This window comes from Cygnus atratus, chromosome 1, assembly GCF_013377495.2.
Source record: "Cygnus atratus isolate AKBS03 ecotype Queensland, Australia chromosome 1, CAtr_DNAZoo_HiC_assembly, whole genome shotgun sequence".
NCBI classification, from domain to species: Eukaryota; Metazoa; Chordata; class Aves; order Anseriformes; family Anatidae; genus Cygnus; species Cygnus atratus.
In genome coordinates this window covers 32,077,702-32,093,551 of record NC_066362.1, presented here as the reverse complement: position 1 = coordinate 32,093,551, position 15,850 = coordinate 32,077,702, and the positions used below count along the sequence as shown (strand labels likewise).

Sequence of the window (15,850 nt, the reverse complement as noted above, 5' to 3'; positions counted from 1 at the left end):
ACTAATAGCAAAAATTAAACCCATATTTTATGAGAAAAACAGTGCAAATATCCCAAGTGATATCTGAAGTGGTGTTACAGGCACAAAAAAGGTAATCTTTTTCTTCTTTCTTTTTTTTTTTTTTTTTTTTTTTAAGAAACAGTGCAAACGCTTATGGTGCACAAGTACGGAAGGAGTTCACAAGGGATGTCGTACTCAGCACATGCCTTTGGCTGATGGAACGGTTTGTGGTGTGGGAATGGTAAGCTTTTGTTTTTCAGATCTTGCATATGGCAAAGTCATTGGTGGAAACCAAACATCCCAAAAGCATGTTGCCCCAATTTCTCTAGTTGAGGCTGTTTCACTGAGCCAGAACTAATTAAGTATGAGTGACTTAGGTATAGGAGTACACTTTTTTGGAAAAAGAGTTTGTATTAGATTCCTGGCTTTAGTAGATATTTGTGTATTATGTTTGTTTTAGACAAAATGTGAAAGCACGTATCAGTACCTTTTCATCTATTCCAGTAAGTACCTTAACAACACATAACTCACACTCATATTCTGCTTTGCCTACTGTAACATAATTCAAGATACTTGGATCTGTTCAGGGCTAAAAACCAGAACTTCTCATCCATTTACACCATAAAGTGTTTTATTCCACCTGGCTGTGTGAGGGACAGATTGAATTTTTTGAGACATAAAAAGGAAGAAATGGAAGCTGGACTTCCTATATATACTCGGCTTGTTGGTTTATTTCATAGAGAGTGTTTAGAGGATGAGACAGCAGCTCACTACTTCACCAAAACCACACCTGCCAGATAAGGGTGGTTTTTTTTGTTTGTTTTTTTTTGAATGCCAATCTTGATCTGTATCCTCTGAGAACATAGCCTGTCTTGTTCTTGGCAGGGGGGTCATGAATAGCTAGTTACTAGATATAGTCAAGGCACTTAAAATACCATGATAGAAACAGAAGTACTGGTGGATGGTAGTCGAATCCAGTGTTAACAGTGAGGATTTGAGGGTCTTAGTTTTGGATTTGCATGTAGCTTGGGACGTGAACAGAAATAAGATGCTCGAGTTCTTTGCTGATCTAGTCTTCGGCTTCTCCCTGTCTCAGTTCACTACCAGCAAACAGAAATATTTTCTCACCCATCGAGGGACTGTGAAAATAAATATTTAAATATTTCAGAGATTTTGATGTGCTCAGATATGACAGTGTTTATCTTAAGTCTGGCAGGTTTATTATGCTGAGCTGTTTGTAATAGTAGTGTGCTTCGCCAGCTTCAGGGGCTGTGAGAGCAATGTTAATTTTTATTTTTTAATAATTTTATACATTCAAAGATGTTTTTTAAAATTCTGGTCTAATTTCTATGTGTAATAAGCTATATCTAACTCAGTTATTACTAAATTTTCCCGGATAACTTTTAATCTTTAAAGATTGCTTTTTTATTTGTTTGTTTTTTCTGTATTTGATAAGACATAAGAAGTGAGAAATTTGAAAATACTGTCCTAATGGTTAACAATTTAGTGGGTAAACTGTCTCAGAAATCCCTTCTCTCTTGCAAAATTAGGAAAAGATATTTGAAGGTTGCAATGGAAGCTTTGCTTGTTTACGTCTGATGATATGATATATAACATTAAATCCATTTTTCAATCTGTGATTGATCAGAAAGGAAGTTCATAATTTATATAAACTTCATACGTAACATTTAATTCAATTGACTCTAATTCGCCAACATCAGAGTGCTTCTTTTATATAAGAATACAAAAACCTGTTTTATGCAATTACTGCAGTGAAACCAAACAGTTTTCTCTAGGAAGTGAAGAGCTAATTACAGTCATTACCTCTGAAAGATGTAAGAAAGAGCAGCAATTAATCTGACAAATTGTCATCTGTTTCTATCTAAGGGACAGTTCCTTTCAAGCTCAGTGGGTGAGTTTCTTTTGATTTTAGTGAGATTAAGGCATGGTGACTAGTAATTGTAACTAGTATTTGCGAGCATGCTGAATACATTTATATTTGGTGCTTGTAGCATTTTTGCTGTGATAAATACAAAAAGGTCTATTTAAGGCATTTGCAGTTTATGTTATTTGCAGTTTATTTTATTTGCATTTTAAGCTTAGATTTGACACATGAGTTCACTCTCACAGTAATCTTTTGTTTTTCTTCAATGTGTGTGTCTGATTAGTGGATCTTGCTTTATGGAGTGCTCTATAACAGTCTGTACTTTGTCTGTACTTTCCCAAAATATAAGAAGGTATAAATTTAATATTATCAGAGACTCTCAAGAGAATGAGCAAACTGCTCTTTCTGAGCTCAGTGGAATATCTTCTTGTCATATGCAACCTGTCAGCATGCAAGCTCTTTGAAAGAGATTTTTTTAGTACATACATTCATCTGTAGAGCTCAGTGACTTCTTAATTTATGTAGTATCGGTAATAGGTACGGGTAAGATTTTCTTGTACAACTAAAGAGAAAACTCAGCCTAACTTACTTCAGGGTCTTAGTAGAGAATAAATAAAATATTTTCTTGGGAATTTGGGAGATTCCTGTATTAATTCTATAGTTTTAATATTATTAATTATCTAGAATTAATATTACAAAAATAGAAACCATTTACTGCAATTTGCTATCTAGTAAAACTCATTCGATTTGATCAAACTGTACTTTGTTCATCCTAGAGTTATCTGCAAAAATGAATTGTTCTTACTTGCTGGGCTTCTACCGAAGGTAGAAAATTTTTCTCCTTCTCCTCCTCTTTCTATACATTCTCATTGCTCAGATTTGACAGCAGCCTTTATGTAGCCATTCTGCTGTCTCTGAGAACAGTTTCTCATTCCGTTGATACTCGTGTTGTTACATCACTTCAGGTGCTTTTTGTTTGCTTTTTTGACTTCACAGAGATCCATAAGAAGTCTAAGCTTCTGCCAGGTCTTCTAACATCACACAGAACTTCCCTGATGCAGTCTTTAAATTCTTTGGCCTAATTGGTATTTCAAAGAGAAAATAAGTGTAAATGTATCTTGACATGCTTTATGTGAACATTTACTAATTTTGCGGTGGTGAATTTCTGCAGACCATGGAAATATAGTAGTCATTGCTTGAAAATGTTTCTGATGTTTTTTTTTGTGAGAGACATCCAAAGGTATTCATTCCTGGATTGTCTTCCTAAAGGCAATAATATATATAACCATAACATATAGTTATTACTTAAATTTTGTTTTTAGTTAAATGTTATTTTTATTGTGTATTGAGGCACAATGATATGAAAAATATTATATGGTTAGTGCTTTTTTGTCTTGTCTCTGTAATCAGAGTTACCATGGGAATATCTTTGGAATTAAGAAGTATGCTGTATGATTAGTCTGAGGTAGGCTGCTCACTGGATGCCACAATGAATTTAGTATATCACAGAATCACAGAATTGTTTGTCTGAGAGGATGTTCTTATTTTCATCCTTGCTCATTGCTCATGCTCATTCATGCTGAATCTGTGTAACTTCTAAGGTTCATACTCTTTTCCCATTTCTATGTAATTTGAGTCTACTTTAAGAGTGCTTATACTCAGACTTCTGCTATAGGTCAGATGCTGTATAGTGAACAGATATTATGCTTCTGCATTGCCTTTAGTGTTTATCTGTTTTGTGCCACCAGGTATGCCCATTTTCCTTTCACGCATTCAGCCCACTATGGCTTTCTCTTCCTGTTCTATCCACTGGCTTAGTCATTCTCAGAGTTCTGTCTGGATATCAGGAGTGAAAAAATCATATTTTTTAAGCAAAAAATTAAACAGAGCACCATAGCTGGATATTTGGAAAGCAAAATACAAACTATAATGTCCGCTTCTGCAACACTTTGTCGTTTTCATGTCCCCCTCATACTTTTCTGTTCTGTTGAATCGTCTTCTTTCCTTTTAGAAGCATCAGCAGCTACCAGCAACATCTCTGGAAACATGTTGGTGTTTCAAAGCAGATGAACTATTTTTTCCGAGCCTTCTTTTCTGTATGGCTACACAAGACTCAGATTCATGAAGTTATGTCCTCTCACACTGATTGTCAGTGTTTCAATCTTTGCCCCAAGGTCTTCAAAAGCCATGGCGGTAGCTCTGGAGAATGCAGGCAGCAAGAGTGGACTTGGAGTCCTTTTCCTGTTGAACCATACCAAGCTCTGTATGAAGTCCTTGATTTCGGAAGAGCTCTGGTGCTGTTTCGTGTCCATCTGTCACTCTTCTTGATTCAGTCAAAGTCGATCTAGCCTGACAACACCTTTTTTTTTTTTTTCCTAAACTTTCTTTCCTGGAAACTTAGAAAGCACAATAAGCTATGAGATACCCTGGAAGTACCTGGAATCAGTTTATCCTATCATAGTTCAATCCATAAGTATGCGTCAAGCTACTTATTGTAAGCAGGCAATTGAGAACTATGAATATGGGTACCTGTGGGTTCATTGATCCCAAACTTGAACCATTAACCCTCCCTCTCCTATCTGCAGATATAATAATTACATGTGGATTTGAGTCAGAATTACTGCCTTTATGACAGAAAAGCTACTCTTGACCCTAGCTAAAGCAGAGTTGCCACTTGCTGTAATCAGTATGTTTGGAATTACAAGTGATAGCCATTTCACATGATGCATGCATTATATTTGCCATAACAAATGTAGGAAAAAAATGCTAGTGATTATATTTAAGTTTATGAGAGTTTCGTGTATCATAGCGTTCTCAGTGAAGCAGTGATTCAAGGAAGCAAAGAGGAACATCTGGAATGCGTCTGGTGCCTGAGTTTTCTACTGTGACTTCATCATGTTGCTTCTGTAGGAATGTAGCAAAATAATAGCTGAGACAAGTTTGTTGAATAAGCTATTAAAATCCCAGATGTGAACATGTGCTTTGCATTTTTATGGATCAAAATAATGCTGTTGTGGGTATAAAATTTCGTTTTACAACTCTGTCTTTTTCTGAACTCTCCCTTCAAGTTATTGTAAATGTTTTTGTGGATGGGAGAAGGATGTAAACTCTAGGTCCTAGTCACGTATTTGGATGGGGTATTTCTTTTGTGAAGTGGAGCTTAGAATTCTCAGACTATAGGAATCCTCAGCCTGTATATGAAAAATTATTTCATAAGATGTTAATGACAATTATTGGAAAGGCAAGATCTTAATGTTTCTTCATGTTTACCTTGCTCTTTCATATAGTGTAGCCATATCTTTTATGTTAGTAGTTGCTTTAACTCCTAAAGGTACTAGAAGGTTGAGGTACAGAGGTACCCTAAAGGCATCTAGAAAAAAGTAATAAAAGGTAGCAGTAAGCACTGCAGTGATATACAGATACCCACTGGAAGCATGGTGTCTTTTTGGAGTTAAGTTATAACATTAGTGTGAGCATTAAGTGAGCAATCTGGTCAGTTTGCTGAATCATTTAAATAGTAATTTAGCAAGATAGGTCTAGCTTTTGTTCTGTTTTTGCTTTGTGCTGGAAGTCATCTTCAGTGGTAACATTCTTAGTTAGAGGAGGGCATTCAGGGCTTAAAAGACATGGCCAATGCTCAAGAGTCAATGCAACCAAGAACTGTGCAGGCAATCTGGCAATTTATTTGCAATATTTGGCAATTTAATCCAATTTTATTGCCAAATTGGATTAAGAGTTCAGGCATTATTCAGAACGGATAATCTGATTCTATAACAAATTCCTGTTTGGAGAGTAAGGCCCTGGTCCTCATGGGGTGCTTCAGCTGATATTCAACTGATATAGCTGGAGGGACAACACAGCACAGCATAAGTAATCCAGGAGGTTTCTGGCATGCATTGATGATAACTTCCTTCTCCAAGTGACAGAGAAGCCAGTAAGGAGAGGTGTGCTGGTGGACCTCATGCTCATCAACTATGAAGGGTTTGTTGGGAATGGGAAGGTCAAAGGCAGCTGTGGCTGCAGTGACCCTGAGATGGTGGAGTTCAGGATCCTGATGGCAGGGAGGAGGCTGAATAGCAAGTTTACAACCACAGACTTCAGGAGAACAGGCTTTGGCTTCTTCAAGGATCTGCTTGGTGGAGTACCATGGGATAAGGCTCTAGAAGGAAGAGGAACCCAAGAAAGCTGGTTAATATTCAAGAATCACCTTCTCCTAGCTGAAGAGAAGTCCATCCTAAAGAATAGGAGGTCATGCAGAAATGCCAGGGGGCTTGCATAGATGAACAAGGAGATCCTGGCCAAACTCAAACACAAAAAGGAAGTGCACAGAGGGTGGGAGCAAGGACAGGTAACCTGGGAGGAATATAGAGACGTTGTCTGAGCATTCAGGGATAAAGTTAGGAAGGACAGAGTTCAAGTGGAACTGGACTGGTAGATGAGGGGAGAGCACTGGATATTGTCCAGCTGAACTTTATTAAGGCCTTGGACACTCTTCCCCCATAAGATCCTCATAAACAATCTGTAGATGTATGGGCTGTGTGGGCAGACAGTGAGGTAAAATCACTGGCTGAATGGCCAAGCCCAGAGAGTGGTGGTCGGTGGCACAAAGTCTAGTTGGAGACTAAATGCCCAGACCCAGGTTAAGAGTAGCGATAAATTTTCTTTCATATGTAGTAACCTTTTGCTTGACTTACAAATTTTGCTTTGTCAACTGTGCAGCACTGCCGCCACGGAATTTGTGTGAGCAGAGAAATGGAGACACGTCCTGTAGACGGAGAATGGGGACCATGGGGACCTTACAGCTCATGTTCAAGAACTTGTGGAGGTGGAATCAAGAGCACCACCAGGCTGTGTAATAGACCGGAGTATGTTTTTTGCTGTTCTTTTACATTAGAGCATAATGAAGGTATTACAATGTAATGGATTCATTCAGAACAAAATGAAGGTATTATGGTTGCATGAATTTGTTCAAAGCTCCAATAAGCAAATGCTTGTTTCATCAATGTTTGAAAAGAGGGATAAGTCTAGAGACTCCAAAATGCAGGGAGTGTTTAGATTTCTTTTGCCTCACATATATCATTCACATTTATAGATAGATCTGAAGACTTAACTTTGGTAAAGTCTTTTTTTTTTTCTAAATGTTGAGGGTTTATTTAAACTTTCTGATACTTTTTATGGACTGAAAGCTGCAAAATGAAAATAGATGTATTGCCAGGTAATCTTTTTAGTGAAACACTTGATTTGTTTCGATTTGAGGCTCTTTGACAGCATCACCACCAGTAATGTTCACAAGGAACCCTGTTTACAGCAGGGTCATTTACAACTTCCCTTTATAATAAGAAACTTCCACTGACTGAATAATTCCATGTGGGTTTCATTCTCTGTAACAAAGGTCAGTGAGAACTTTACCCTTAACTTCTACAGAACAAGAGCTGCAGCTAAGGTTATGGTTTTTATTTTTACGAAGTAATGTCATCTTGATATTATCGGCAGGATAAATGAACCTCAGTCAAATCACCCCAGATTATTTTATTTTTTTTCTGATGAGTGGACTAGATTCCTATTAAATATGGCTATGTCAGTCTTAGTATCTGGTAATATCGATATGCCATTGCTTTATTTATTTTCTTTTCCTCCCCAAGAATCTGCTAATACTGAAGTAAAGTGTAACGGGGTTTTAAGTTAGGAACTGTATGTTAGACTTAAGAGTAAATGGGCTGTTGTCCACAGTTCTCCCTTTTTAGGTCTTTTGATCCTCAAACTGAAACTGACATTAAGACTAAGGAGAAGAGTGTACCAGTTCTTAATTTTATCTTCTTTCTTTGTCACTCTTTAACATAATAATTTAAAATTACTGAGGGAGGTGCTGCTTCTGTGAAAATAGGGTTGTAATCCTGGCTAAGTTAATGGAAGCATTGAAGTTCATTTGCCTTTTACCAGGCAAAATAATAATAAGAGAAATAATAAAGCATTTAATATAATAGACAATTAAGATATTAGACATTAACATCAATAACTTGATTACCACCACCCCCAGCAGTAATCTTTTATGTGGACTTTTTTATTTTCTTCGTATGGGTACAAATGTATACCCAGTGCAATAGAAGATGAGGGGTTTTGGGGGGGGATGTCAATACCAGACTGACAGAACGTTGCATGAGATTTTCCCTTTTAGATCAGTAGGTCAAACCACTTTTCATGGAAAACAGGAATTTTAGAAACAGAGAGAGATTGTTTTACATTTAACTGTTTTTATTAGACCAAGAAATGGAGGAAAGTACTGTGTTGGCCGCAGGATGAAATTTCGATCATGTAATACTGATTCATGTCCAAAGGGCAAAAAAGATTTCCGGGAGCAACAGTGCTCTGAATTTGATGGCAAACACTTTAACATCAATGGTCTTACGTCTGCTGTTCGCTGGCTTCCAAAATACAGTGGTAGTAAGTGATTATATTTTTTTTCAATTAACAAAATAAGAATGTTATTTTAACTAAAGTCCTAAAACAGTCAAGAAACCTGTTGGATTTTCTTTCCAGTTTCTATGAAAGATCGCTGTAAACTTTTTTGCCGAGTTTCTGGAACAACTTCCTACTATCAGCTGAAGGACAGAGTTGCTGATGGTACTCCCTGTGGAGCAGAAACCAATGACCTTTGTGTTCAAGGCTTATGCAGGGTATTTAAATCTAAACTTACTAATTATTAAAATCAATTTTAACAGATGGTTAAATAATTACTAAATAAATATACATCCAAATAACCATTACTGAAAGTATGTAAAGCAAGCTGTTTTGAATTTACTTCAGTTAATTTTAATCCCTACCAAATTAAGATCTGGAAATGGAGGCAATTAAGTGAAGAACATAGAGTTGAATCTGAACACCCACAGTCTTTCCTCATTAAGCCTGATGTGTGAGAGGGCTAATATTGTCCACATGAGCTGAGAGAAGCTGATCCAAAATTGGCGTTAAAGGGAGTAAAGAAGCATGCTGTCTGTTTATTGCCATCATATTTCTGCTAGCAAAGAAGTGAAAAACTAAAAAATCCGAGGGTAGATAGATCACACATTTACGGTTTCATTGCAAAATCATATGGAATGGACCCCTGAAGGGGATCATTTCAGCATCGTTTGCTTAATAGCAGTTAATAGAAGTGCCACGAGATTTTGTTAGAACACACATATTATAAAAAATCAAGACTTTTTTTGTCCATCCCAGGTAGAATCATAGAATCATTAAGGTTGGAAAAGACCTTCAAGGTCATCTGGTCCAACTACCAATGTCACACACTAAACCATGTCCCTAAGCACCAGGTCCAACCTTTCCTTGAACACCCCCAGGGACGGTAGTTTTGCTGATTGCAGTGAAACTGGCTAAATTCAGGATGAGGAGAAAATGTAACCTTTTTTAGAGTATATATCAAGAGGAAAGAGGAAGTCCTGTTTATGACCATGTAAAAAAGAGAAGATTAAGTAAAGATATGTAAATGAAGTGTTTCTATCCTAGTCTACATATTTTCCTTTTCTTGTTTTGCAATAATGACAGACTCTAATAGAATTGATGTCTATATACAAATACATACTGATTTTAGGATTCAAAGACTTTTTAATGCAAATATACCTTAAAGTTTATACTCTGTGTTGATATTTTTATACAAAGTCTTTGCACGCTGTTATGTATTCTTGTACAGTTCTTGGCATATTAAATGTATTTGGGTTATACATTCTTAGTACAACACAACTGTTGTGTTTTGCCTGTACATCACAGCACGTGAAAACATAAAAGGTTTTTCATGAATTGCCAAGGAAGACTAGATATATACAGTGAATAAAAATGTTTTTGGGGAGTGGGAAGTTTACATTGTATGTTTTACATTGGGCTGAATGACACGGGATTGTATTTTTTTTGTAGCAAGCAGGCTGTGATCATGTTTTGAATTCCAAGGCAAGGAGAGACAAATGTGGAATCTGTGGTGGTGACAATTCTTCATGTAAGACTCTTGCAGGTACTTTCAACAGTGCTCGTTATGGTATGTTTTGCTTTTCTTTTTTTAATCTTAATCTTAATGTACATTTCAGTATGGCTTAGAGATTGTATTATATGGTTGAGGAAGTGGAATTTCAGTGTATGTTCTTTAGGGCCTCTGCCAACAAAAAAATATCTCTGATTGTCAGTCACACGTGCCCTCTCAAAGATGCAGAGGGAAGCGCTGTCACACACTGACCCATTCAAGGGGCAAAAACCAATCTGCTCTAAGGTCAAAACAAAAGACATTAAAGAAGATATGATGAGGGCAGAAGTACTTTAAAAGGAAGAATGCTTCCTGCTGTGCACGTTGTGATCTCTCTTATCTGGAAGTATCTCCTTTTGGTTGTGTAAGGAGATATCACGAGGGCTGTGGTGTGAGCAGCTGGTGAGCTTTCTTTTTCCCTATAGTGAAAGCCTGTGAAATGCGACCCTTTTCTTTCCAGAGAATATGGGCAGCAACATTTATGTTCTTTTCTCTTCATTGGCGTGTAAGGAATGAGAAAGTCTTCTGGAAAACTCTGGTACTTTATATTTCTTTGATTTAATTTCTCTAATAGAGCTACCGATAGTTCTCGTACATGTAGTCCATTCTGGGAAGTATGGAGAGACTGTCATATGTATGTAGCAGTGCAGGTCAACAGTTAGAGTGTAGAACATAAGGACAGAAGTCTCTGGATTAATATCATATTCCAAAAGGCCTCTTCATGCGGCTTCATTGGTTGAAAGAGACCACAGGCGAAGTGAAAATGACACCTGGAGAGCTGCCAAATAGGATCTTCACAGGACAAAGGAATTGCTGGTCAAAGAGGAAAGTATGCCCAGTATCCTGTTGGATTTTTTTTTTTCCTGGCAGAGGGCTCGTACCATGCAAAATGTACCAAAAAGCTTAAGGGTGGGCTATAAGTATCCTTCCTGTACAAATACATGTAACTTTTCTTGTGTTTGTCCTGAGATGCTGGAAGAAGACACAAACAACTGTTGTTACTGGAGACTGGATTTCTGAATGTGTGGTCAAAACTCTGAAGGAAAATAATGTATGACTTTGATAACTCTGAGTAAAGGACTGTCAGTCTTTTTGTTTTCCACCACTGTGAAAGATCTTTTCATTTACATGTATCACATGAATTATGTCGCAAATACATTTAATACAAATAAGCAGTATACTGAAACTGCCATTCATTCAAATATGGTTGACATTAACACTCTGTTGTTTATCAGCTTTGTGTCATCTCAGATTTATTTGCTCCGAAGTGAAATTAATTCCACAAAGTAATAAAAGTTTTTAATTTACTGTATTTTTTTTAACAAAATGATTCTTCTCAAAAAAAAAAATCCCAATCATTTTATATTAAATAGTAAATTATGAATAATGGAAGCTCTTTTTTTTTTCTTTTTATAGTCTATGACATAAGGTAGTCTGATTTGAAAGCTACTGTTTCATTTGTTTTCTCATATACTTTAACTGACATAATGTAGGACTATGTATTCTGAGGGAAAAAACTCAGTTAGGAGTTCATACTTATATTGGGAAGCTAGATGACTGAATTCACTGTGAAGAATATGATTAAACAAATTTCCCACCTTGTTACCATAGAAAGGATGGAGGGTCCTGAGTTCTTTCCATACGTTCCTTGAGCAACTGCTGGATGGAGCCACTGCTGGATGTCCTTCAGTTATTGTGGGCTCTCACTACGATGTAATTCAATATGCTTTGTGTTTTGTTCTCTAAGATTCTGCCTTTATAAATATTACCATCTTGGCTTTTTTTTTTTTTTGCTAAAAATACTCATTTGGATATTTCTGTGGCTTAGCTTGGTCTTGCACAGGGCTTGAGAACAAAATTCAGTATGAAAAAGACAAAAAAGATCAAAAAAATTTTTTTATTATTTATTTTATTTTTAGGATCAGGAAAAACTTGTTTTAATATTTTGGTGGGGTTTTTGTACTCAGTTGAATGATTTACATTCTGTTTGCATCTTGGAGTTATACAAAAGAAGATACTGAACTATACTACTGGTTAGTAAGCTATAACGTAAGGGATTATCACTCAGCTGCGCTCAGGCAGGAGTGCAGCACTGCAAACAAGAGGTTGTAGCTAGCCGGCCACTAAACTCTGTTCATGGGAGGCCTATGACATCCCCAGGCTAATGACTGAAAACACTGTCTGAGGAAGAGTCCTGAGTTAGGCATCATTCAATAAAAATGCCAGTCTGTGAACCTGGTCTTTTTCTTTTAACTGTAAATGGTCCTGTTCCATACTGTCACAAGCCATTTTACTGAGGCAGAATTTGGGATTAGACAAAATTAGTCAGTGGTACAGGCTTGTATTCATACAGTTATGATGATGATTGTGATGTTGTCATTAAGCGTTTAAACAGCAGTGAAACAGTCATAAGACATTCATTACAATGAAGTGCTAATTTGCTTAGCTTCCAGTTTAGGAAATGGTCATCTCATTATGTGCACATAGTTGTTATGTTGTCTATTATTGTATCAGACTAGAGTATGTGATGATTTCCTGGAAAATTGTCTTTCTCACTGCCTTAGTACATGATCTGGTGTCCTGTCCTATATGCTAGGCAGTTTTATTTATAGTTTCCTCCCATATTTTGTCTTCTGTCTTCCTATTACCACAAGGTTTTCAGTGTGTGTGGTGAGGAGCTTTTTAGTGTGTTTTGGTTTTCTTCCCAGTAATTTTGGAAGATTTACCAAACATTTATCCAGAGCAAGCGGCATGCCGATTTGCAATTGCAGTGCTGCCCCCAGCTGGTAACCGTGATGGACCTGTGATTAGATTAAATGTTCATTTTAAATGCATGACATAGTTTTATTAGATTAAAAACACTGGGAAGTTAGTGAATTAAGAAATTGAAAGAGGATATTGCCATTGATTTTGCATCCCACATATATGAGTCAACTAACTAAAGTTAAATTCAGTCGAGTCTTTAAAACACAGCAAAACAAGTGGCAAAGTTAACAAAGATTATATTAATGTTTCAGATTGCATGTTTGTGTTTATTATTGTTTCCATATTCAGTTGTTCTTAGACATTGGGATCCTTTTGAATTTATAATCAATATCTGTGAGAAAACTTTTTTTTTTAAGCTTATATGGATGTACAGATCAACAGTTCTAATACATAGATCTTTGTGCATCTATTTTGATACCTCTAGGCCATAATTCTCATTGGAGGTATTATAGGAAACAATCGCTCATTATTGAAGCATTTATATTTTAGAGGGCACACACTAGGGTAACACTTTGTGTAGGAGAACGTGGATCTGGCATGGCTTGTTTACCCAATACACCTACATCTACTGCAGCACTGCACTATTTGAGTATTTATGACTTGTTCTTTAGAGTGTTGTCATGTCTCTTGTAAGGTAGAGAAAAACTAACCCAATTGTACAGACAGGGAATGGAGGTACCTGAGTTTAAGTGATTTATTCAGATATCATTCAGAAAGTTTTGTGGTTAAACTGTGAGCAGACACCATGTTTCCTGAGTCCCACATGATATACTTGACTGCTCTTTAGAGTACTGCTAGCTCTCAAGAGATTTTTCTGAATAGGTTTAACTCATGTTATTATCAAAGAACAGAATTCACTTTGCTGAACACAGGAATTATTTTTAACTGTCTCTTGAGTTATGAAAATAAATTTCAGTTCAACTGATTAAAAAGAAAAAGGAAATTTAATATGCATAAAATACTCATATTTCCTTCCTAAAAACATGAGGGTATTCAGCAGCAGTAGTTGCTGGTGCACTCTAGGTTTTTGTGAATAAAACTAGTTAAACTTATGCTCCTATCTACTAGTACTTAAGTATTTTTGTCTGCAATTAATTTGTGAATAATTGCATTGCAGGTTACAATGTTGTAGTAAAGATTCCCAAAGGAGCAACAAACATCGATATTCAGCAGCACAGCTACTCAGGGAAACCAGAAGATGACAACTACCTTGGTAAAAGCCTCTTGTGTATAACACTGATAGATAGTTTTTGCGCTTTTGCCAGAGGTCTGGTCTAAACACACAGCCAGAAGTCTTTAGAGTAAATATGTAATCATTATCATCATTTGCCTGATTCTTTCTGTAGATGTTAGTTTTAAGAAAAATGAGATGATGATAGGTTTCTAATTCCTAAATGTGTGTTCAGTTGTCAGAGAAGGAGAATTAAAGCACATTGTATGATTTTGTCAATTTTTGACTTTGTGGTGGCCATGCTAATTAAATCATCATGAGTCAACTAAAGAATAATGTAGGCATTTGTGTTTTCAAACACTGGAATCATGTGGTTTATTTAGAGATGAAGCAGTCATCAAACATCAGTTATTTCACATTTCTGTTTTTTTCTGTCATGTCTGGGTATAAAGATCACATTTTAATAAATTTCTTTATAAATCTGCAAACGTGAGAGAAACAAAGAACAAGTGAACTGTACCAAGTGAATTGTACTAAAAATCTTGGTTGTCTTATTTCACAATATTTATGTTGCCTCTGAAGTGCCTGAGAGTATACTGATGCATAATTTCCTTCTTTCTTTTTCTATTACCATGCTATTTGATAGACTTCAGAGCATTCAATTTTTTTTCTTGCTGCCTGATGCCGTGCTGTTGCTTGTGCATCTCACAGGATACAGAAACAACCCTCACTCCCTGACACATAGCATGCCTTTACTAAATATTTTACTTATTTTTACTTTGTTATTCATCTTTATTGTTATAACAATTGGTTATTATTTTTATTGTAAATGCATAATAGCTTATTTTTACTTTTAAATTTACTTTTAGTAAATGGCTATTTAGTTAGCCACTTAACTAAAAATACCTCTGACAAGTACAAGAATGTGGACTGTAAAATAGGACACAAATATGAATAATATTTGTTCTCTTCTCCAGCAGAATGTAACCAAATTTAAAAGTGATGACTGTAGTTAGCTTTTAACAGAACAAATATTATTATAGTTAAGTGTTATCGCAGAGAAAATCCATGACAACTGCTCAGGTGAAAGCTACTGATGGTTGGGATTGAATTCATGAACATCTAGAAACTGTTCACTAGAACTGTAAAAACTTACACAGGGACTAAAACAAAGTGTTGATGCAAAGACATTTTTAGGAATTTTCATTGATAGAACCTTTTAATCAAAATAGTTGCTTTACTTCCAACTTTTTTTTTTTTTACTTACAGCGTTATCTGATATTCATGGAAATTTCATCTTGAATGGAAATTTTGTTGTAAGCATGTCAAAAAGAGAAATCAATATACAAGGAGCCATTTTTGAGTACAATGGTTCAAATAATACAATAGAACGAATTAACAGCACTGATAGAATTGAAGAAGAGTTAACCTTACAGGTGAATGTTTACTTTTTACATAAGCTTAAAAATTTTCTACATGGTCATTGTGTTCATTATCTTATGTCATGCTCAATTTCACTGAAAAACAGTTATCGTTTTATCTCAATTAAGGTTTTGTGTGTAGGGAATTTATACAACCCTGATGTGCGTTATTCATTCAATGTCCCAATAGAAGACAGAAGTGAGCTGTTTACGTGGGATCCTTATGGACCCTGGCAGGACTGCAGCAGGATGTGCCAAGGTACTGTGAATTCTTTTGTTAGCAGATCCAAAGACCTGATGGCATTTAGGAAGGGACTAGTCTTAAGCACTCAGATTTTGTCACCTCTACTAAGGAAGAAACTCAGCATTCTCAGTAAATTTTAGGCACACATAGCACTTAAGTGCAGAATAGCTTCTGATTTTGTTTTCCTGTTTTCAGTATTTATGTAGCACAATTCTATATCCAAAATTACATTTGTGTTCCTTTCCCTTTTAGCCATAGGAGTGGTTTATAGAAAATAGTTGAATTGAGTATAATGTAACCTTAATAAGTGGAATTGTATATCTACTAAGATGTATTAAGCTTCTCTTATCGTATT

At 36.0% G+C, this 15,850-nt stretch overlaps 1 protein-coding gene across 1 annotated transcript in view; it reads left to right on the top strand.

Moving 5' to 3' along the window:
• Positions 1 to 15,850, top strand: part of ADAMTS20 (ADAM metallopeptidase with thrombospondin type 1 motif 20) — a 94,672-nt gene that overhangs the window by 35,427 nt on the left and 43,395 nt on the right. The window contains exons 11-18 of the mRNA XM_035544066.1: positions 137 to 241; positions 6,605 to 6,750; positions 8,145 to 8,326; positions 8,423 to 8,559; positions 9,794 to 9,911; positions 13,777 to 13,872; positions 15,100 to 15,266; positions 15,381 to 15,510. Of these exons, the coding sequence (XP_035399959.1) occupies positions 137 to 241; positions 6,605 to 6,750; positions 8,145 to 8,326; positions 8,423 to 8,559; positions 9,794 to 9,911; positions 13,777 to 13,872; positions 15,100 to 15,266; positions 15,381 to 15,510 (1,081 nt within the window). The remainder of the gene's footprint in view (positions 1 to 136; positions 242 to 6,604; positions 6,751 to 8,144; positions 8,327 to 8,422; positions 8,560 to 9,793; positions 9,912 to 13,776; positions 13,873 to 15,099; positions 15,267 to 15,380; positions 15,511 to 15,850) is intronic.